At 38.7% G+C, this 22,462-nt stretch overlaps 2 protein-coding genes across 3 annotated transcripts in view; one reads left to right on the forward strand and one right to left on the reverse strand.

Annotated features, from left to right (window-relative positions):
- stk17a (serine/threonine kinase 17a) overlaps positions 1-20,230 on the forward strand; it is a 94,982-nt gene extending 74,752 nt beyond the window's left edge. For both annotated transcript variants that reach the window (XM_020531856.2, XM_048609423.1), the window contains exons 4-7: positions 5,339-5,465; positions 12,592-12,640; positions 12,730-12,909; positions 15,675-20,230. In XM_020531856.2, the coding sequence (XP_020387445.2) occupies positions 5,339-5,465; positions 12,592-12,640; positions 12,730-12,909; positions 15,675-15,972 (654 nt within the window). In that variant the 3' untranslated portion in view covers positions 15,973-20,230. The remainder of the gene's footprint in view (positions 1-5,338; positions 5,466-12,591; positions 12,641-12,729; positions 12,910-15,674) is intronic.
- A 295-nt stretch (positions 20,231-20,525) lies between these two features.
- The window catches only part of LOC109932708 (cytochrome c oxidase assembly factor 1 homolog), a 15,326-nt gene continuing 13,389 nt past the window's right edge, over positions 20,526-22,462 (reverse strand). Inside the window, exon 5 of the mRNA XM_020531853.2 lies at positions 20,526-21,811. Coding sequence (XP_020387442.2) covers positions 21,730-21,811 — 82 coding nt within the window. The 3' untranslated portion in view covers positions 20,526-21,729. The remainder of the gene's footprint in view (positions 21,812-22,462) is intronic.

The raw sequence follows: 22,462 nt of genomic DNA on the forward strand, positions 1-22,462 counted from the left end.
TAAATGTTATCACATGACCTCCTATTGCTCCTCCTGCAAACATTGGTATTTGTCACTCAACATGTCAATCATCATGAAGCCCTACCTCCTGATGGCTGAACAGTCATGTGGAGTTAAGCATTAGCTATGTCTCACTAATAAAAGTAACTGAGCATGTATGTTATAATGAGATGATGCTGGGATCTGAGTATGTATGTTTCTAGACATGTCTGCTTTTATCATCTGCCGTATATATTATATGCCGTTAATAACGGTTGCTAATGTTCACTCAATGAACTACTTTTCTAAGGTTTTGGAGTAGATTTGTAGCTCAGGTTGTGGGTGTTGAGGTTGGTTGGCTCACCGAGCTGGTTTGTTGTTCCGCAGACGTTTCGTTACCGTGCTTGGTAACATCTTCAGTGCAGCCTCTGATGAAGCGTCGGTGTGTTTTACCACCTGTTTTTTTTTAAAACTCTGGGGTCCGTTGCGATGGATTGCCTCGCTTCCGGGTTTCCTCCGTCGTGGAATGTATATGGGGTCGAGTTCAATGTGTTTATTAATAGCCTGCTTCGTGGAGTGCCATGCGTCCAGGAATTCTCGTGCTTGTCTCTGCCTAGCCCAGAGACAAGCACGAGAATTCCTGGACGCATGGCACTCCACGAAGCAGGCTATTAATAAACACATTGAACTCGACCCCATATACATTCCACTACGGAGGAAACCCGGAAGCGAGGCAATCCATCGCAACGGACCCCAGAGTTTTAAAAAAAAACAGGTGGTAATACACACCGACGCTTCATCAGAGGCTGCACTGAGGATGTTACCAAGCACGGTAACGAAACGTCTGCGGAACAACAAACCAGCTCGGCGAGCCAACCAACCTCAAGAACTGCTTTTCTATCAACAATGCAGACATGATCTCAATAAAAATGTGTTCCAGTTTTGACTTTTGAAAATCTGTTTCGCCTATTTATTGATGTAAAGCGCAGTCATTACCTTCAGTACAGGCACTTTAATCTGGGCTCTGTCAAAACAAAATCCATGACAAGTTTCATTAGCCTATCCTGTTTGCATTGGTTCTAATACAAACCAATGAATATGCAGAACTTTACAATTTGAAAAGGGGGGGAAGTGGGCAGAGATAAGAAAGAACTATTTCCCAAATGTGAAGGGACCAGCTTTTGTAAGTTATTCAGCCTGCTTTTCATCACAAAATAAAAGCTGTTTTTTTTTAAATTGTGGGAATGCTGGAAAGTTAAAATCACTTTAAACTTTGTAATTTTTGCTTAAAATCTATTGTAATAGCTTAGCATTTTGTTATGCTGCCTCTCTCTTGGGGAGGTGTAAATAAAGTTGTTGAATAATGGCTGCCTACAGGTGTGTAACTTGTCATTCTTACTCAGCGCAATAAATATTAGAAAGGTGATGAGGATGGAGTAGAATTCTTTCTTTAAGATTCCATTTGACAATTTAAGAAATGAAGAACGTTGTGACACATGGTTTAGTACCTCTGAAGTTGATACTGAGGATATTTTGAGCAGTTGGAAAGATTGCTCCATCTTCACACCATGTTCAGGTACACAGTGAGAACAGCAGAATATGTAATTGGAAAAATGCTTCTGAAGGCATAATGGGAGAATTGAACAAAGAAGAGTTCAAACACCCAACATTCATAATTGGGCTGATAAGTTGCAAGTAACATTCATGCCTCAGGAATGTTAGGGAATGAGAGAAGTTAACCGTCACTCTTTAATATTCAATGGAATTACCGTTGCTGAATTCCTTACTATCTATATCCTGGGGAATACCATTGACCAGAAACTGAATTGGGCTAGCCATAGAAATACAGTGGCTACAAAAGTAGGTCAGAGACTAGGTATTCTGCAACAAGTCAAGCACCTCCAGTTTTCCCATCTTTATCTTATAAAAGCAAATTACTGCAGATGCTGGATATCCTTGTTCGTTCCTGTCCACCGTCTACAAGACACAAGTCAGGAGTTCAATGGAATACTCTCTAGTTGTCTGGATGGGTGCCGTTGCTGCAACACTCCAGTAACTTTGACACCGACTGGGACCAAGCAGCCCTCTCGATTGGTATCAATGCACAGTAGCAGCAGTCTGTATCATTGACAGGGTGTGCTGTAGTAACTCACCAACGCTCCTCCAACATCACCTTCCATCGTGGTTGTTGGAGTAATCACTCACTAATTAATATGATTGTCCACCTAGGAAAGTGTATGTCACTACTTATGGGTAGCTATAAGGATAAGGGCAGCAGTTGCATGGAAATGTCATCCCCTGCAAGATTTCCTTCCAGCCACCCACCATCTTGCCCTGGAAGTATATTTTTGTTCCTTTACTATTGGCTCAATATCCTGTGACTCCCTGCCTAACAGCACTGTGAGTGTGTCCACACCTTGTGCAATTAGAGTTGGGCATTATCTGCATAAAAGCAAAAGCAAAAGCAAGAGGCATTTTTTTGGTAGATCCAAAAGTAGATCAAGAACTTGAAGAGCTGATGAGAAGTTATTGAGTGCACCTATTATGAATTCCGCTTTGGGTAATGCTAGACTAGTCTGTTCAAAAGTGATGGATATAAGTTTAATTTTTGCAGATAGTAACCATGATGGTTAGTCTGAATATATTCACACAAGGCTGCAAATGTTCTTTTGACACAAAGACAAACGTTTATTACATAATTAAGTACATTCAAACAATACATTTTTGTCTATATATTAGTTAGTATGGAAATATCTTACCATAAACAGCAAAAACATAGGTTGTCTTTTTCACAGCAGTATCTTTCTCAGATACTCAATCCCACTGAAACATCAACCCAATCTTAGCTCTTTAATTTCTAATTAATTCTCTACAGTTTTCCTTTTAAGACCACTGAAACATGTTTTAAGACTTCTTCCAGTTCTGATTATCTGGAGCTCCTTTGAATTCTGACAGACTAAATACCTCTTCAGCTCCATCAGCTTGCAAATTCCCATCAAACTCTCACAACTTGGAGACTTTACAAACTGATCTGCCCTTCTGCTAAGGTGAAATGGTTCTGCTGGACTGAAAAATATTTCAAATGCTAGCAGTAACGTGAATCTTAATTCTTCTGCTAAGAACACAAATTAAGCTACCAGTGTTGCACCTTTTGTTTTTCTGCATGTCATAAACAGAGTAAATACTTCTTCAAATGTTCTGCAGAAATTTAAATGATCAACTTTGCATTTCCACCGTGTGCTAAAAAATTGACTTTTGTAAATTCCTTTACACGATATTGAAGAGAATGATTTGCAGCTGAGAAATTCATGTGTAGAACTAGGGGCAATGGATTATAAATAAGGATCGCCCATTTAAGACAGATAAGGAAACTTTTTTCTTTGAGGGTTGAGAGTCTTTTGAATTTCCTGCCTCAAAAGTGGAGAATCATAAAGATACAGAATCTTTAAATATTTTAAGGCAAAAGTAAGTAGATTCTTGATTACTAAAGGGTTAATGCATTCTCAAGATATGCAGGAATATAGAGTTGAGGTTAAAATTAATCAATCATAATCTTATTGAATGGTGGAGCAGGCATGAACGGCCAAGCAGCCTATTCTTGTTCCTTGTACATATCAACCTTCTGACTATCTGGCTAGGCACTTGCTACATCACATGCTTTCTTGATATGATGTACTTAGATCACTTTATTCAATGTCTCCCTGACTTCCTCTTAAAAGTAGTTACTTCCACAGACTGAAACCAAAACTCGTCAAACATCTCAATTTTGGTGTGAAAGGAAGGATACAGATTGTGAAGAGATCTTTTCAAGCGTATATGCTAGGTGATGAGGTGGGCAGTAATTTCTATATTTTCTGTCGATAGAGGCTAGACAATTTTCCCTTCTCTTGCAAGATAACCCCATGGTTGTACAAGGTTTGTTCAAAATGTGTTTGCATTAAAACATGCTATTAGAATAAAGTTTAGTTTTCTTAAGCTTGATGTCAGTAACAAAATAAAAGAAAAACAAGACAAGTGAAAATGAGTCAAGATACACCAAGCTTGGCACTTGATGGTGGCCAGAAGATCAAGGTGAGTAGAGCCACTCAGATGCAAAGGTGCAATGTGTAATTGGTGTTATTGCAAGAAGCAGAGTGCATTTACATATCCAGGGCAGCACAGTGGTTAGCACTACTGCCTGTCAGTGCCAGGGCCCTGGGTTCAAATCTATCCTCGGGCGATTGTCTGTGTGGAGGTTGAACATTCTCCCTGTGTCTCCGTGGGTTTCCTCTGGGTACTCTTGTTTCATCACACCGTCCAAAGATGTGCAGCTTAGCTGGATTAGCCATGGGAAATGCAGGGTTATAGGGACAGGGTACGGAGTGGGTCGCTGTTTGGAGGGTCGGTGTAGACTCTATGCACTGAATGGCCTGTTTCCACACTGTAGGGATTCTATAATTTTATGATCTAGTGAAAGTTGGAGAGTGCATCAATGTCACATGGCTCATCTGCTTGAACAAGGAAATCTAGTTGAATGAAAGCATGAAGAAACTCATAGTCCAAATTCCCCGTACAGACCCAAGAGAAAGTCAGGAAAAAAAAATGTGGAAGTTGCAAATAAACTGGGAGTCCGCCGGTAGCAGGTTATCTACTGGTAAATGAGTCAGGATCTTTTGGTTCAATAAATTAATCAATGTCACATTTCCAACCACTGATTGGGGTTAGTCGCCAAAGGTCAGTTTTAACACAGCCAGTAATGTTGAAGTAGCTGAGCAAAGCTAATGGAAATAGAAGAAAGACTTAGGAAGAAAGAGAAAGAAGTCAGGTTCATTGAAACTAAGTAAAAAGGAGGAAATTGCTCCTTTTGTTATGTCATGTTAAATGATTGTATGTTTGCTAAGCCTGTAGAGTGTTGAGATAAAACTTTTTTTTCACATGTAAATTGCTCTGCCAAACTTGACTATATATATTTTAGTTATGATTGCAGCAACAACAAATGGAAATCCAACCTGTTAACACTCAGGTACTGTTAGTGTTGACTTAGTCATTGAATTCTGGGAAACTGCGTATATATATACATAATATACCATTTTATTTTTAATGTAGGAGTTTTTTTTCAAGGTGGGGAGTAAGTGTAGTACATTGTAAAAGTCAACCTTTTTTCATACTGCCCTTTAAATTGTCCAATAATGGGTGTCTGCAGTTGAGCATTTGTTAGGCTATTGTGTATCATAATGAGTCGGGCTCAATAGTATAATATAGTAATAGTATAATATAGATATTATATAGTTAAATACAACTGCAAAATGAAACTACTATTTGTCATTTGAGCTTCTTTTTGATCACTGCTTAATTCCTGTGCTTTTTCTTTCCATTCCAGCCACAAAATATCCTTCTGACGAGTGTGTCACCTCTGGGAGATATAAAGATAGTTGACTTTGGCCTTTCACGACAAGTCAATGATAATGAAGAGCTTAGAGAAATTATGGGGACACCTGAATATGTGGGTAGGTTATCTTAAGTTTCACCCATACTCAGAATTGTTCAGTTTTATAACTTGAGAGGGATTTGTAAACTTTGCAAAGTCTCACTGTGAGCACCATTGGTCACCAATATAACTGGATGAGCTCTCAAAATGAGTTCTTTTTTAGAAGACTCTAAATGCCTAAGAATACCAATGCATGCAAACATTGTCTGCTAAAAGATACTGTGACTTGGTGGTACAGATCACAGGATCTAAATGGCCCCATTTTTGTTGACTATGTAGTTCATTATAGTATTACTTGTTCAATATTTACAGTTTTTCTGATTCTATGAAACGTAATAACACAACACAGAAGAAGGCGGTTCAATTCATCATGCCTCTGCTTGCTCTTTGGTAGGCCTATCTAAATAATCCCATTACTCTGCTCTTGTCCTGCAACCCGATTAAATTTTCTCTTCAAGTATTAAACAAAAATTACAATGACATCTGCCACCGTTACAATTTCAGGCAATGCATTCAAGTTCACAACAAATTATTGTGTTTTTTTAAAACTGTCTCTTCTGCATTTTCCTCCCTTACTTGCATTAAATATGTGTTCTCCAGTTGCCATCACTTGTGCTATTTGAAATAGTTGCTTTTTTTAACAAGACTATTCGTGATTTGATCATCTCTGTCAGAACTCTTGTCAACCTTTTCTGCTTTAAGAATAAGGCCAGCTTCTTCAGCATCTCCACTTAATTAGACATTCGTCAATGTACCAACTGTAGTTAACATCCCGTTTGTATTCTCTCTGACTTAATATCCTTCTTAATATGTGTAGTGCCCTCAATTAGCTATGATACTCCATCATAAGCCTTAAACAGTGTTATGTAATAATAAATAACAACAGAAATTGCTGGCAAAGCTCAGCAGGTCTGGAGAGAAATCGGAGTTAACATTTTGGGTCAAGTGACCCTTCCTCAGATTTTATGTAATAATAGTTGAGTGTAATTTAAAAAAAAAAATTGTATGCTTCTTCTATTAATAGTCACGGATCCCATATAGATTTTTAGCAGCCTTTTCAACTTTAAAAGATTTGTCTGCAAACCTTTGTGCCAGGTTTCTCTATCCTGCACCTCCTTTAAAGTTGTACCATTTAGCCCGTGTTGTCTCTTATTTTGCTTCTGCTTATCAAAATATATAACTCCACAATTCTGTGCATTAAATTATATCTGACACATGCCTGCTGACTTCACAGTCTATGTCCTCCTGAAGCATTTTATGCTCCTCTTTGTTCAATACATTTAGACTTGCTTAACCCTTTGTCCTGTTATAGTCTGAGTTGATACATTTTTTTTTTCTGCTGCTTTCAGCACTGCTTGATGACCAGTCACAGTTCCAGCCTGGAAAGCATAACTAACTCCAATCCACAGCTTGGCTCTTAGCCAATTTAAAAGGCTTAAATAAGAGTCAATACTAGGATTTAAATCCTTAAAATCATGCTATTCAAATTTAATGATAACTACAAATTGCCTGTACACCAAATTTGACTTGACCTGGCATGATTAGTGATATAACTGAGATGTCAGAAACCCATTATTTGCACAAATATTATTTTATTTTGAGTTAGTAGCACTACTTTGGTTAAACTTCCATTTGTTTAACTCATTTTTTATATTTAATTGTCACTGGAATAAAAGACCAGCCTATTTAAGCAGGATTGATTCTTCTTTCAATATACCAGAATTGTGAATGTTGTGGTTTGCTAATTACCACAAATTGATGATTTCTGTGTTCCATTCTACTCTTCTAAAATTTCCTTCAAAATTGTGTTCGCTCCAGCTATACCACCAACTGGTCTATTCTCAACATTGGAACACATTCCCGATGTGCAATCTGGTTTAGTTTCAGTGAAATCTTTTCAATGTGATCATACTTCATAAGTCACACCCTTAATACTGTACACCAGACCTGGAGACAGCAATATTGTGCTGCAGTTATCTGGAATATACGTTTGTTTTTAACAAATAGAAAAATCACAGCAAGTCCATGATAGATGTCCAGCCAAACCGCTTCCCACTTTGATTGCCAACCTCCACGTCTCCTGCTCACCATCCACTGCCAACCTTCCCAGCCCCAAGCAATCCCCACTTCCACTGACATCAAATTTCCTTTCATCAGGATTGTGTGTCCCTTACTTTGTTACCAATTGACCTTTGTTTCCAGAATGAACTTACCTACCACTATGCCCATCGATAACTGGCTCCCTATTTGACTAAAGACCATAAGGTGTCAAAACCATTCAGCCTATCAAGTCTGCTCTGCCATTCAATGAGATCTTGGCTGATTGATGATGTTCAACTCCACTTTCCTGCCTTTTCCAAGTATGCCTTGACCCCTTACTGATTTTAAAAAAAAAACTGTCAATCCCAGCCTTGAACATCCTTAATGACCCAGGTTCAACAGCCCTCTGAGAGGAGGAATTCCACAGATTCACAATCCTTGGAGAGAAGAAATTCCTCCTCATCCCTGTCGTAAATGCGTGACCCCTTCATCTGAGATGATGCCCTCTGGTGCTAGGCTCTCCCACTACATTCAACAAATACAAGCCCAATCTATCAACTTCTCATAAAACATCCCGTCCATACGTGGTATCAGCTGAGTGAACCTTCTTTGGTTGCCTCCAATTCCAGCATATCCATCCTTGGGTAAAGGGTCCAAAACAGTATTCCTGCTGTGATCTGATAAATGCTTTGTATAGTTTTAGCAAAACCTTCCTATATTTATACTCCATTCCCTTTGAAATAAAGGCCAATGTTCCACTTTGTCTTTGATTACCCTTTGAATTTGGATACTAGCTTTTTGTGATGCATGAATGAGGATTCCCAAATCCCTTTTGGTCTGCAGCTTTCAGCAATTTTTCCCCACTTAAATAATATTCAGCTCCTCTATTCCTCCTGCCAAATGCATAACCTTGCATTTCTCCCTATTATGTTCCAACTGCCAGCTGTCAGTTGGGATGTACCTGCTTAAAACTCCACTGCTTGTGGGAAATCCCAAACTGTGGGTTCTCTTCACTTTGACTGACTTGCTTCATGTGTAGACATTTTCCTGTTGCTTCATTTTGACTAATATTAGTTTCTGTGGAATACAGAATGAAGTTCGTCCCCCTCTGAAACAGATATACTGTGTTTTTGGGGTGGGCTGTCTGAGAGAAAAGCAGCAACAGCCATGTTAATGGCACCACGGTTGGCCCTGCTGCACAGAAAGGCTGGCAAAAGACTGGGAGAACTTCAGTGACTGGGGACTTGATTGCATGGGGAACTGACTGGCGGTTCTGTGGCAGCAAGATTCTCAAATGGTGTGTTGCCTTCCTGGTGCCAGGGTCAGGAATGTCTCGGAGCAGCTGCAAGACATTCTGAAAGGGGGAGGGTGAACAGCCAGCAGTCGTGGTACATGTTAGTACCAATGACACGGATGGAAAAAGAAAATGATTTCCTGCAACAAGAATTGAGAGTCAGTAGATTAAAGAGGAAGACTTACAACATCGTAATTTCTGATTACTTCCAGTGCCATGCCCTACATAGTTTAGGAATAAGAAGGTAGGTCAGATGAATATATGACTAAAAGGAGGATGATTGGATGATTGGAACAAATTCTGGGATGGGTGGGGCCTGTATAAGCCGAACACATTGCATTTGAACTGAAATGGGTCAATATACTTGCTGGAGGAGTGGGAGTGGGAGTGGGAGGGTTGCTTATGTTGTTGATGATGTAAACTAAGTTAGCAGGAGAACGGGGCACAAAGTAGATGTGAAATCAGGAGCAAAGTCCAATCAAATAAAGAAGGAATGCTAGGTGAAGGAGACACGAGTAGGATAAGACACTTGGGAGGTCCAGAAAGCTAAATTGTATCTATTTTAATGCAAGAAGCATGGTTGGTAAGGAGGATAAGCTTAGAACATTGATCAGCATGTGGGAATATGATATTGTTGTAATCATTGATTGACATGCATGAAGGAAGGGCAGGAATGGAAGCTCAACATTCCATGGTAAAGACGTTTCAGGTGTGATGTATGAGAGGTGGGGAATTGTGTTATTGCTCAGGAAATGAGTGAGGATATTCATAGAATCCCTACTGTGTGGGAGCAGGCCTTTCGGCCCATTGAGTCCACACCGACCCTTCAAAGTGCATCCCACCCCTCCGCCCTAGCCCTGTCACCCTGCATTTTCCATGTACAATCTAAGGCCACCTAACCTGCACATGTTTGGACAGTGGGAGGAAACCCACGCAGACACGGGGAGAATGTGCAAACTCCACACAGATAGTCGCCAGAGGATGGAATCAAACCTGTGTCTCTGGCACTGTGAGCAGAAATGCTAACCACTGAGCCACCGGGCCGTGCTAGAGAGCTTTACAAAAGAGGTCATCTGGGTAGAGCTTAGAAATGGAAAAAAAAGGCAGTTGGTTTGCTGGGATTATAAAACAGGCCTCACAAAAGTCAGAGGGAGATAGAGGAGCAATTATGTAGGCAAATCACAGAAAGGTGCCTGAGAAACAGGGTTATAGTTATAGGGGATTTCAACTTTGCTAACGTTAATTGGGATCACCTTGGTGTGAAAATATTAGATGGGGTAGAATTCTTAAAATGCACCCAAGAGAGTTTTTGTGCAGTATGTAGATAGTCCTACTAGAGATGGGGCAATGCATGACTTAATCCTTGGGAATCCAGGTGGTTGAAGGTTCAGTGGGTGAGCATTTTGGGGATAGTGACCATAACTCTGTAAATTTACAAAGTCATTATGGAAACGAATAACAATAGTGCAGAAGTTAAGGGTCAAAACTGGGGGTAGGCCACTTTCAGTGTCATTAGACAGGATGTAACAAACACAGACTGGGAGCAACTACTTGCAGCTACGTCGACATTTCGAAAGTGGGAGTATTCTAAAAGTATAGTGAAAGTTCAGGTCCAGCAAGTTCCTCTAAGAGTGAAGGGCAAGGACAGTCAAGGGATATTGAGAGTTTGATAAAGAAGAAGGAAACATGTCAGGTACAGAGTGTTAAAAACAGGGAAGATTCTTCAAAAGTTTAAAGAGCGTAGGGGGTTGCTTAAAAAAGGAATTAGGAGGCAAAGAAGGGCCACAAAATATCTAAGGCAGATAGGATTAGGGAGAACCGCAAATCTTTCTGTAAGTATATTAAGAGTAAGAGGATTACCAGGGAAAGAGTGGAATCTATGTGAGGTTGAAGGGGCAACCTGTGTATGGAACCAGTGAACGTGGGTGAGGTCTTAAATGAATGCTTATCATCTATATTCTTACAGAAGAAAGACATTGTAGCCGGAGATTTCAGTTGGGATGGCAAGGTTCCAGAGCATGTTAAGATTAATAAGGGAGGAAGTACTGGACATTTGAATAGGCATAAAGGTGCATAAATCCCCAGGGCCTGATGAGATATATCTCCGGCTGCTTTGGGAAGCATGGAGGAAATTTCTGGAGCCCTGGTGGTGATACTTAATTTTTAAAAAATGAAAGAACCATGGATGCTGGAAAAACTTAGCAGGTCTGGCAGCATCTGTGGAGAGAAAGCAGAGTTAACGTTTCAGGTTCAATGACCCTTCAGAACTAGTTCTTCAGAACTTCAGAGATATTTGATATTCCACTGGCCACAAGTGAAGTACTAGGTGGCTGGAGGATAGCTAATGAGGTTCCTTCCTTCAAGAAGGGCAACACAGATAGGCCAGGTGACCACAGACCAGTTAATTTGATGTCAACGGTAGGGAAATTATTGGAAAAAAATTGAGGAACAGGATTAATCAATACTTGGAAAGGCAGGGATTGATCAGGAATAGTCTGCATAGATTTGTTAGGGAGCGATCCTGTCTGATTAGTTTAATTGAACTTTTTTAAAAATGTGACTAAATACATTGATGAGAGTAGTACAGTTGATGTGGTTCACGTGGACTTCATTAAGGACATTGACAAGGTCCCATATGGAAAGCTGATCCAAAAGGTAAGGACCCATGGAATCTAAGACAAATTGGCAAACTGGATCTAAAATTGGCTTACAAAATGGAGGCAAAGTGTAGTGGAAAAGGATTTTTTTTTTGTAATTGGAAGCCTGTGACCAGCAGTCTACCACAAGGACTGGTGCTGGGATCCTTTCTGTTTGTAATGTAGATTAATAACTTGGATGTGAACATAGAAGGTATCAATAGTAACACAAAAATTTGGGTGGTGTTGATAAGGAGGAGGATGGTCTCAGGCTACAATCTGATATTGATCAGTTGGTAAATTGGACTCAGAAGAGCAGTGGCAGATGGAATTTAATCCTGATAAGTGGGATGTGATGCATTTTGGGAATTCTAATAAGGGAAGGATATACAAAATGAATGGTAGGTCCTTGGGGAGTACTGAGGAACAAAGTGACCTTGGTGTACAAGTACATAGATCCCTGAAGCTATCAGTACTGGCAGACAGGGTGGTGAAGGCATACAGGATGCTTGCCTTCATTAGCCTGGGCGAAGAATTTAAGAGCAGGGAAGTCTTGTTACAACTTTATAAAACATTGGTTAAGCCACAGATGGAATACTGTGTGCAGTTCTGGTTGCCATACTATCAGAAGAGCATGATTGCACTGGAGAGGGCACACAAGACATTCACCAGGATGTTGCCTGGGATGAAAAGTCTTAGTTAAGAGGATAGACAGAATAGACATGGTTTGTTTTCCTTGGAACAGAGGAGGCTGAGGAGGTATACAATTATGGAAGATATAGATAGAGTACATTGTGAGAAGCTGTTCCACGTAAACTTATGCCCTCTGGTCTTAGACACTTAGATTTAAGGTGAGGAGCAAATCGTTTAAAGGAGACCTGAGGGAAAAAAAAAGTTTGTTTTTTGTTTACCCAGAGGGTGGTAGAAATATGGAATGTGCTGCCTGAGAGGGTGGTGGAGGAAGGTACTCTCACATTTAAGAAGTATCTGGGTGAGCACTTAAAATGCCAGGGCATAGTAATGCCAGTGTAGTTTGGTTGAATAGACATGGTGGCCTGAAGGGCCTGTTTCTATGCTATATGACTCTGAGTTCATTGGGACGTGCAGTGCACCCTGGCTTTTAATGACATGCAATAAATTCATCTCCAAAAATGCATTTATTTCTTCTTTTTCAGCTCCTGAAATTTTAAATTATGAGCCAATCAGCACAGCAACAGATATGTGGTAAGTTAATCTCTGGTGTAACCGTTTAAAATGATTGTTATAATTGAATTGGCTGGAACTGCTTCTCAGAATGACTTTCCTGTGTTTAGGAGTATAGGTGTCCTTGCGTATGTGATGCTAACAGGCATTTCTCCTTTCCTGGGAGACGGCAAACAAGAAACTTTCCTCAACATTTCCCAGTTAAATCTCAGCTTTACAGAAGACGATTTTGAGAATATCTCCAAACAGGCCATAGACTTCATCAAGACATTGCTTGTTAAGGAGCCTGAGTAAGTTTCTGATTTTTGTTTTTTTCATTAGTTTATTTAGCTTATTGGATAGTATCCAACAGGACTGCATTTCCATACATCTTATTTATCAGTAGTTGTTCTGTCACAATATCTGTTCTGATATTTTTCTTTCTCACATCATTTGAGACTTGTATTTTCTAAGTGGTGTTTCTAGGCATTCAGTTTTGGTATATTGTGGCTCCACATTGTGTTGGAATGATTCATTTGTTACCTTCATTATTATTAAATAATAACAAATTAACTTTATATATCCTGAGAGTCAAAATACTTTCTTTTCCCCTGAAGGCTACATTTTGATTTCTGGGACCAATGTTTTGGTTTACTGAACTCCTTTTTAATTCTTACTAACTTCTTTCTTCGATGGATTGCAGCCAGATTAGCTTCTGTATTTACATTGACGTATTGAGCATTTGGACTTGCACAGAAGCACAGTTTGAAACATTAATCTATACCCTTGATAATCATCACCCTTTTATTTAAGGTTAAAGCCAAAACACACAAAGCATTAATTTCCGACATACCAAAGGATTTAAATTGGCACAAGTCTTAAGGAGATATTAGGTTAAATGTCCAAATATTTGGATAATGAGGTAGATTTTAAAGAAGCAGAGAAGGGTGGGTGAGGATTTTCAGAACCTTGGGTCGAGGTAACTGAAGGTATCACTACCAATGGTGCAGCAGTTATCATTGAAAATGCATTATCCTCTTTAGAAATAGAAGAGCACAGATATACGGCAGTGGGACTGGAGAGATATGGAGGGACGAAGGCTTGGAAGGATTTGAAAACAGGAATTAAAATTTTAATGTCAACATTTTGCTTGACCGGGAGCCAATGCAGTTGAGCGAGCACAGGGAGGATAGGGGAAGATGTTTGCTGCAAGCTAAACACAGGCAGAGTGTTTTAGATGGCCTCAAGATTAAAATGGGTACAATGCGGGAAACCAGCCAGCAGTACATTGGAATAGTCAAGTTCAGAGGTAACAAAGACAGGATGAGCGTTTCAGCTGAGCTAAGATAAGACAAATCAGATGAAGTTAGAGCTGGAAATAGGCATCTTGGTGATAGCTGGAATATGAAGTCAGAAGCTAATCTCGCATTCAAATGTGACATAAAGTTTGCAGACAGACTGGCTTAATATTAATCTCAGTCTCAGTCAACATTCAAGGTATAGGTTAGAGTCAGTCATGAGAGTCCAAAGTTTGAAGTGAAGAGCAAAAGCAATAGCTTCAGTATTTAATTGGAAAAATTGTCTGCTCATCCAGTATTGGATATTGGGTAAGCAGGCTGCTAATTTAGCAACAGTGGTGAGTCAGGAAAGGTGATGAGGTAGAGCTGAGTCTAGTCAGTGTCTATTTGAAAATGAATCAACTTTAAATGTTGAGGAGGAGCAGAATGGCAGATGAGAAATGGAAACTGACCACTGGGGTATGCCAGAGGTAACAGTGCGGGAACAGGAAGAGAAGCTATTGCGAGTGACATTTTGGCTATCATTAATAATAAAGGAATTACATGAGAGCAATCCTTGCTGTTCCATCACCGTCACTGAATCAGTTGGTGGGTGGGTCAGTTATTTTATCAACTGAGTGAGGTGCATATGTTCAATCTCTGTACCAGCTGTATAATTTGTTTCCTTGCTATCCCCATGTTTAATGCGGAATCATGTCCCTTAAACAATGTATAAAAACACTAGTCGCTCCCTAACAAGGAGAAATGCTTGTGCCTCCTCATGGACCACGGCAAATCACCTCATTGTCGTTTGTTGAAAACTTGAATCTCCTTTATCTCAGTGCACAATGGGTGTACCAATACCAGACTGACTGAATACAGTTTAGGACAGTGATTCATAACCCCCTTCTCAAATGGAAAAACCAGTAAAACCTGCAAATGACACGTACTGGTCCAACTTGTATACTTCAAAATGGATCTCCCAATATGACCAGTACTTTCATTTCCAAGTATTACTGTTTTTTGTTTACAGGTTTATCCCTTTGGCTTCCCACAAATGCTGGCCTTAGCAGCAATGCTCTTGTACCAGGAATAAATAAAAGAGAATCCACCCAAGCAAGAACTCTCTCCACTATTAACTCTTTGCTCAAGCTTCTCTGCTCCACTGGAAATAATCCCAATAATTTACAGCGTATCTTTAGACTCATTCTGATTAATCTGTGCTCCATTCCCTCAAAGCATTAATAGCCTATTCTATAAAGCTGTAAAGTGTACACTTATCTTACAGTAGCCTAACTAATTTTATACAGATTTATTACTTTTATTATAAAGAGTTACAAAATTAAACATAAAAAGCTATTGACTTTTATTGTGGTTTTATAAAGCTGCTCTCTTGTTCAGGAAATCATGTACTTGAATTGGTTGGTCTCTGTATGTCCACATACCATTCCACTGAGTGAACCCTCTCACTCGTTATTTTGCATCTGTTGTCTATCTGTCACCCTATCCTCCTCCTCAAGTCATCTTCACGGATTGCTAATGTTTATAGTAAGTTTTAGCACCATTCAAGATTGAGGTTCCTTTTGCTCAAATCCAAATGATCCCAACCCCTTGGGATGGTTCATTCCTAATCCATTCGGAGTCTAATTTGCATCCATCAACAGATATTGATTCATGTTACTACATTTTCTCATACTGTGTACCTAAATTTACACATGCATTGCTTTTATAGTATAATTTAAATTGCAAACAGTTTTGATTTTTCCACCACTATTTATGTTATCTGCTATTCTTGGCAGAGAGCGAGCTTTAGCTGAGGAGTGCCTCAGGCATCCATGGTTGGCATATGAATGTGATGAAACAGAATTTGTCACTGAAGCTTCAACCAACGCACTTGAATCTACAGCTTTGGAAGAATCAGAAGTGCAAAGCCAAGAAACGGAGGAGCTCATTGTCATGGCATCGTACACATTGGGACAGTGCAGACAGTCTGAGAAAGAAAACATAAAAACTGACCAAAAAGCCATCTCCAAACGCTTCAAATTTGAGGAGCCATTTAACACCTTACAGGAAATTCCAGGAGAGTTTATCTATTGATTTATGAGATGGGAATACACACTACATTTTAAAGAGTCTTTTAAATAACGGACGACTCTGGCAAAACAGTTGTTTTGTGAGCCTCGGTTTCACTACAGATGTTTGAATAGAAATGGTTTAATGCCTAAATGCCAAGCACTGTTGTGCCATGCTTCTGATACAGTATGTGAACAATGTTCAAAGTAAAACCAAGCAGAAGGCAATAAGGGATGGTGATAATTGAAACACTTTCCTTCAATACAGAGCTGATACTTATTTCACAAAACATGACTGGTAGAGCATTATTGGGAATATCCAATCTATTTGCACAATTGGTGGCAGGGGGTGGGGGGGTAGAAGGAAGTAGATGTAGATTGATCCTTTAAGCCATTGTACTGTCAGCAATAAAATTAAAGTGTGCAGTTCTTGTGAATAATGCACTTTGACATTTAGTTTGATTCCTAAAAATATCTGTTCCCTAAAATATTACAGCAAGCTATAGTTACAAATAACACACATTTGGGTTTTGTTTTGCTAACTAGAATTATTTGCTACATTCCTTTTTAAGCATGTATGAATTAATTATACAAATCAAAGGTTAATTTCTTCGACCTTTTCTTAAACTTGATTGATTTCACTTTTTTGAATAATTGTATTGTATTTGTAATGTATTTTTTATGTTTGAGTATTTCTGTGATCAGAATCAAATGTGTAAATTTCCCAGAATAAGGTGAACTTGTTCAGGAAAATTACTGCACAATGGACAGTGATAGATGTTACTCTATTGGTGCCTTACAGATTTGAAATTTATATGGTATTCATTATGCACAGGACTGCAAAATTAATTTTGTTTAATGTACATTTTTAATGATAATCTGGTTAACAGTAAACAATGTTAGCTTTCTAATTAATTACAAAGCTACTAAAGTGACGCATTTGAGAATCCATTTTTTTAAAAAAAACATTAAATTATCCACATCCCAGTATGCAGTCAGCAGAATAGAGGACCATTATCTTGCAACAAGCGACAGAGTCACTGATCTCAAGGAAATAGAATGAGTTCAATAGTTAAAGAACAGAACTAAGTTCTGGGCAGTATCTTATGGTTGTGCCAGGTTATTATATTTAGTATTTTTCACCAATTTAAAAAAGTCTACAGCACAAAAATGTACATTTTCACAAGACAAAATCTCCATTTTTAAAAAAAATCTCAGGGATCCCTGAATATTGCCGTATATTTTAATTATGATTTTTTTACTAAGTAAATTTTTTTTCTTAATCTTAGTCTTGCTTCTTAAATTCATGCTGCACCCATTTTCTGTGATTTCTTTCCCCACCCCTCAATAAATTACTGCACAATTAATGTAAATATTAACTTTTTGGTTAAAATACGTATTACTGGCCTTTTAAGGGCTAATGAGATGGTAATAGATGAAAGCGATGCAAAGCTGCTTCTCGGCCTTGAAGTGGCTTAACCCAGTCACCAGAATTGATTTGAAAATGGTGCTAAATGGAACACAACTTCAGCTAACCGAACAAGCCTGTAGCTACTAAAGATCTTTTTTCTTGTTTCTGCATCTAAAATGTTAGCCAGTATTCTTGACATAAATTTCTTTCTGGTGAGTTTGAGGTTTCCATTGCCATGTTTTCATAATTACACAGTAAAATCTAATTTTCTCCAGTGGATCTTTATTTTAAGCCTAACTTTTGACAGTGTTACCTTTGTGTTCAGAAGTATGCTGTAAACTTAACAACTGCTAGCCAATCCTTTTACCCGCAGTGATATTTGGGGCGGGGGGGGGGGGGTTGTATCTTTATGATAAAGGTGTACATATTCCTTTAATAAACATATCTGTCTGCTTATTGATTTGTGCTTAAGTATAATTACTGAGTCAATAATCTTCAAATTTTAGAGATTGGGACTATCAGTTACACAAATTTAAACATTGCTGCAAGCCAAAGATGACTTGTTGCTTAGCATCATGTATAATTAGTCTATAGCCTACAAAATACAAGCATTCATTATTTAATAATCAATGGTGTTTACTAATTTGAGACAATAGAATTTCTTTTAAATAATATTTGCATTGTCCACAACTTCACCTAGTTACACTGAAACAGAGAAAGTAGGAGCAGAAGTAGTCCATTTAGCTCTTTACAGCCTGCTTAAATATTCATTATGACTATGGCTGATCATCCAACTGAACATCCTGTTCCTGCTTTACCCCCATATCATTTGATCCCTTTAACTCTAAGTGCTAGATCCAAAAACTACTTGACAACATAATGTTTTGGCCTCAAATACTTTCTGTGGAACAGAATTCCATAAGTTCACTACTCTCTGGATGAAGAAATTTCTCATGTCAGACATAAATGATTTACCCGGTATCCCTGATTCTGGACTCCCCCATCCCCCCCCACCAAAGGACACATTCTTCTTGCATCTACCCTGTCTAGTCCTGTGAGATTTTTACATCTTTCTAAGAGAACGTCCCTCATTCTTCCAATCTCCAGCAATTATGATCTTAATTGAATCTCTCCTCATGATCAGTCCCACCATCCAAGAAATCAATCTGGTGAACCTTCATTACACTCCCTTTAGAGCAAGAACATTCTTCCTCAGATAAGGACATAAAACTTGCACACAATATTCCAGGTCCGATCTCACCAAGGTCCTGTACAATTGCAGCACACCAGCCCTGCACCTGTACTTGAATTCTCTTGCTATGATGGTCAACATACAATTTGCCTACTTTATGCAGCTGTAGGCTTACCTTCAGTGACTGATGCCCAGGTTTCATTGGATATAAATTGAGATGGGGAATGTGCAATTTGACAATAATCTGCCTTCCCGTTTTTGCTACCAAAGCTCACATTTATCCACATTATACTACATTTGGCACGTGGAAGTTGCCTGAAACATCTCTACATCCTCCTCACAGCTTCCCCCTCCCACCAAGCTTGGTGTCATCTGCAAATTTGGAGATATTACATTTAGTTCTATCATCCAACTCATTAATATATATTGTGTATAGCTGGGGTCTTAGCATTGATCCATGAGATACCCCACTAGTCACTACCTGCCATTTGGAAAAAGACCCATTTATTCCTACTCATTGTTTCTTGTTTGCCAACTAGTTTTCTGTCCATCTTAATACACTACTCCCAACACCATGTACTTTAATTTTACACATTAATCTCTTAGTTGGGACTTTGTAGAAAGCCTTCTGAAAGTCCTAATAAACCACATCCAATGGCTTCCTCTCAATCCAAGTGCACAATTTTCATTCCCCCCTTTCCTCAATTTATTATCTAAATAGGAATAAGAATTATGTTTGTAAACTTTTCACTGCACTCATGGGACAATAAAGTCACCACCTATGGTGCCATCTTAGGTACAAAAGAACCTTAGTACAGGATCTTAGAAATAAATTTTAAAAAAACAAAATTAAAGAAGTTCAGCATTTAAGTCCTTTGTGCCATCTTAGGTTCCAGTACCTAGGTACAAAATTTTAGGAATACATTTTTTTTCTAATTTATTCCTAAAAGTATGTACCTAGGTACCTTGTGTGCTATTCCATAGGAAAAGCACTGGAGCACTGGCCATTTTCAAAAATGTATGCAGATATAGAAGTGTTCCTTGATCTTGACAATTGAACAATGTATTGAAACTGGAGTCCTTCAGTTCTGCTACTTCTTTATCCTGGAATTTATTTATTTATTCCAATCAACGAAATGAAAATCACCAGTGATGTAAAATAGGCAGTAAACTAACACTGGCCATTTTATACTCAACCAGTTAAAAGGAGTGTCCTCCTTTCTTTTCCCACGTCACCTGGTGCATGCTCACTATACCTTTGATCGAGATTTCAATGTTGGCTCTCTGTTAACTAAGGTTGAGTCTGGTATAACAAGGTGTAGAGCTGGATGAACACAGCAGGGTATGTTGACATCACACGTGACCAATTTCCACTGTCTACTGCTGCTGTACAATTTCCAGCCCTATAAAATTAATGCCGGATTGAAAGGCCTGTTTACCTACTCCAGTTTGCTTCAGCAAAAAAAAAAAGACTGCAGATCTTCAGTTCTGAGTAATAAAGCGCATCAATTTCAGGTTGATACTGATGAATCCTCTGTACAGAGAACAAATATCACTAGCAAAATTTACCTCATTTCCAAGGGCACCTCATCAGGGAGCCATTTTGTCCTTTGTCTGGCAGGCTCAGCAGTGTCCACTGCTATTGATGAACTGCAACTGCTGCTGAGGTGCTAGCCCTCTGACTGGGGCAGCAGTTCTGTAGGGGCATACTGTTAACTCCTGCTATAAAATAGTACTGGATCGTCTCCTGCTTTCTGCCTCAGTGGTAGGATTTGATTCTCTCCAAGAACATTCAGCCAATCAGATCTTGATGATAATACTATCTAACACTGTTGTGGGAACACAAACACAAGCAGGACTGCCTCTGTGGTTCCAGTAGCACATCCATCCTTATCTGCAAGCAACTAGAAATGCTGAACAATAATGGTGCTGACATCCTGAGAATTATTTTTAAATGATGAAATTGATTAACTAGTTCAACTGCATTCATAAACATTTAATAAAAATCTTTTGGTTGAAACCACGACCACTTGGATACTGCTCAAGTTGATATACAGAGACATCTCTTTCACAAGAATAAGACCTTGTATTGCTGTATAGAACATTTTGGTGTGTTTTCACTAAGTGTTAGCATCTTAATTTGGCAGTGCACACTAACATATTTCAGTAGTGCTGTTCTCCAAACTGATCTTCACAAGTGAACATTTCAAGTTATATTCCCAGACTCCATAACATTTGTGCCTGAGGTTGAATGGTTATTAAAATATATATGTAGACTAAGTCAATTTTATTATACAGTGTAGATCATCTATCACATTTGCAGCTCTTTTTTAATTTGATGCTTGAAAATCCATTAAATTTGGATTTGTTATTTAATATCCAAATGTTTTTGCTACCCTTACATTCAGAAACTGAGGATTTAGCTCATAAGACATTATAGTGACAGGAATGACATTCCAAGCAAGTTCCTCCGAAAGGTACATGTTTGTGGATTGATGGTTTGTAGGCAGAAAAATATGTTCCTTAGTTGCTGGTTGATTGATAGGTAATCTGCTATTGGCATTGTACATACATTTTTTCAAGCAGCATATTCTTGGCATCCAATATTGACAAACTGTTAAAAGTCTTTTATTAATAATACATTGTGAAAAAATAAGAATCTGGTCAGTTTAACCTATTGTGAAGGTTATTGATTAAAGTAACATCAGCTTTTCACCAGAATTATCATTTATTCCTAGGTGCATGTCTTTATATGGTTTGAGAATACAAACAAATTCTCTCCTTACATCAAGTTGGCCTGAAAACAGTTTGTAGCAATTGTTTAACTAAAATGGAAACAGCTGTTGCTGGAAAAGCTCAACAGGTCCAGCAGCATCTGTGGAGAAAAAGGAGAGTTAACGTTTTGGGTCCAGAGAACTTTCTTCAGTTCAGAACGTTAACTCTGCTGTCTCTCCACAGATACTGCCAAACCTGCCGAGTTTTCCAGTAATGTCTGTTCTTGTTTCTGGTTTACAGCATCCACAGTTGTTTGACGTTTTCTCTTTAACTGAAATCGTTGGAGTTACCAACTTTTGAAAAACCGTGTGAGCTTAAGCTCCAAATTACTTTTAAAAATTATTTTGTTTGAAATAACATCAGTAATTGAATCGCATCTTGAAGAATACAATTGTGCTCATGCATTAATCTTTATCTTTGGTCAATGGATAAACTGAAACTTGTTGGCCATCCAGCAACTGCAACACAGCTTCTTGTAGAAACCATCTAAGAAGAACCAAGAAAATCAGAAGTAGAGTAATTCACAAACAATTCAGCAAAATTTTGAAAATTCTCACTTCTTCTCATAAGCATGAGGTATGGTCAGTCATGATATCAGAGGTTCTGCCAATCTTCAGGTACCTCAATCAAGTACCTATTCTTATATTTTCCTAATCATCCTAATTATTCTAATCATCCTTTGGAGATGTTCTGACACATTTTTTAGCAGGTGGGCCTTGAATCCAGGTCTCCTGGTTCAAAGTGTAGGAACACTACCACTGTGCCACGAGAGCCTTCCAAGTAGCTTTATTTTGCATCAAAAAGTGCTCTCACACATAACTGTGCGATTCCTTTTCCCAATCACCAAATTGCCCAGAGTATTGTTTTCATTTATTAACCACCATGTAAATCATCCATGTTTTCTAACTGACCAAGTAGCTTTTCTCTTTTTTTATTATGTCCAAAAGTGCAGTTACACACAAATTAATTTTCCCCCAATCACCAAAATGGGTGGCATTTTTCCAACCTATTAAACATCACCAGTAAATTAACCATGTTTTCCCAATTCAATTCCACTAGGGGCAATGTGGACAATCACAGGGGAGGGAGAGCTAGAGAGAGAGGGATGGAGCTAAATCAAATAGCTTTTTGAACACA

This window comes from Rhincodon typus, chromosome 2 (genome assembly GCF_021869965.1).
Source record: "Rhincodon typus isolate 14 chromosome 2, sRhiTyp1.1, whole genome shotgun sequence".
Classification (NCBI taxonomy): Eukaryota; Metazoa; Chordata; class Chondrichthyes; order Orectolobiformes; family Rhincodontidae; genus Rhincodon; species Rhincodon typus.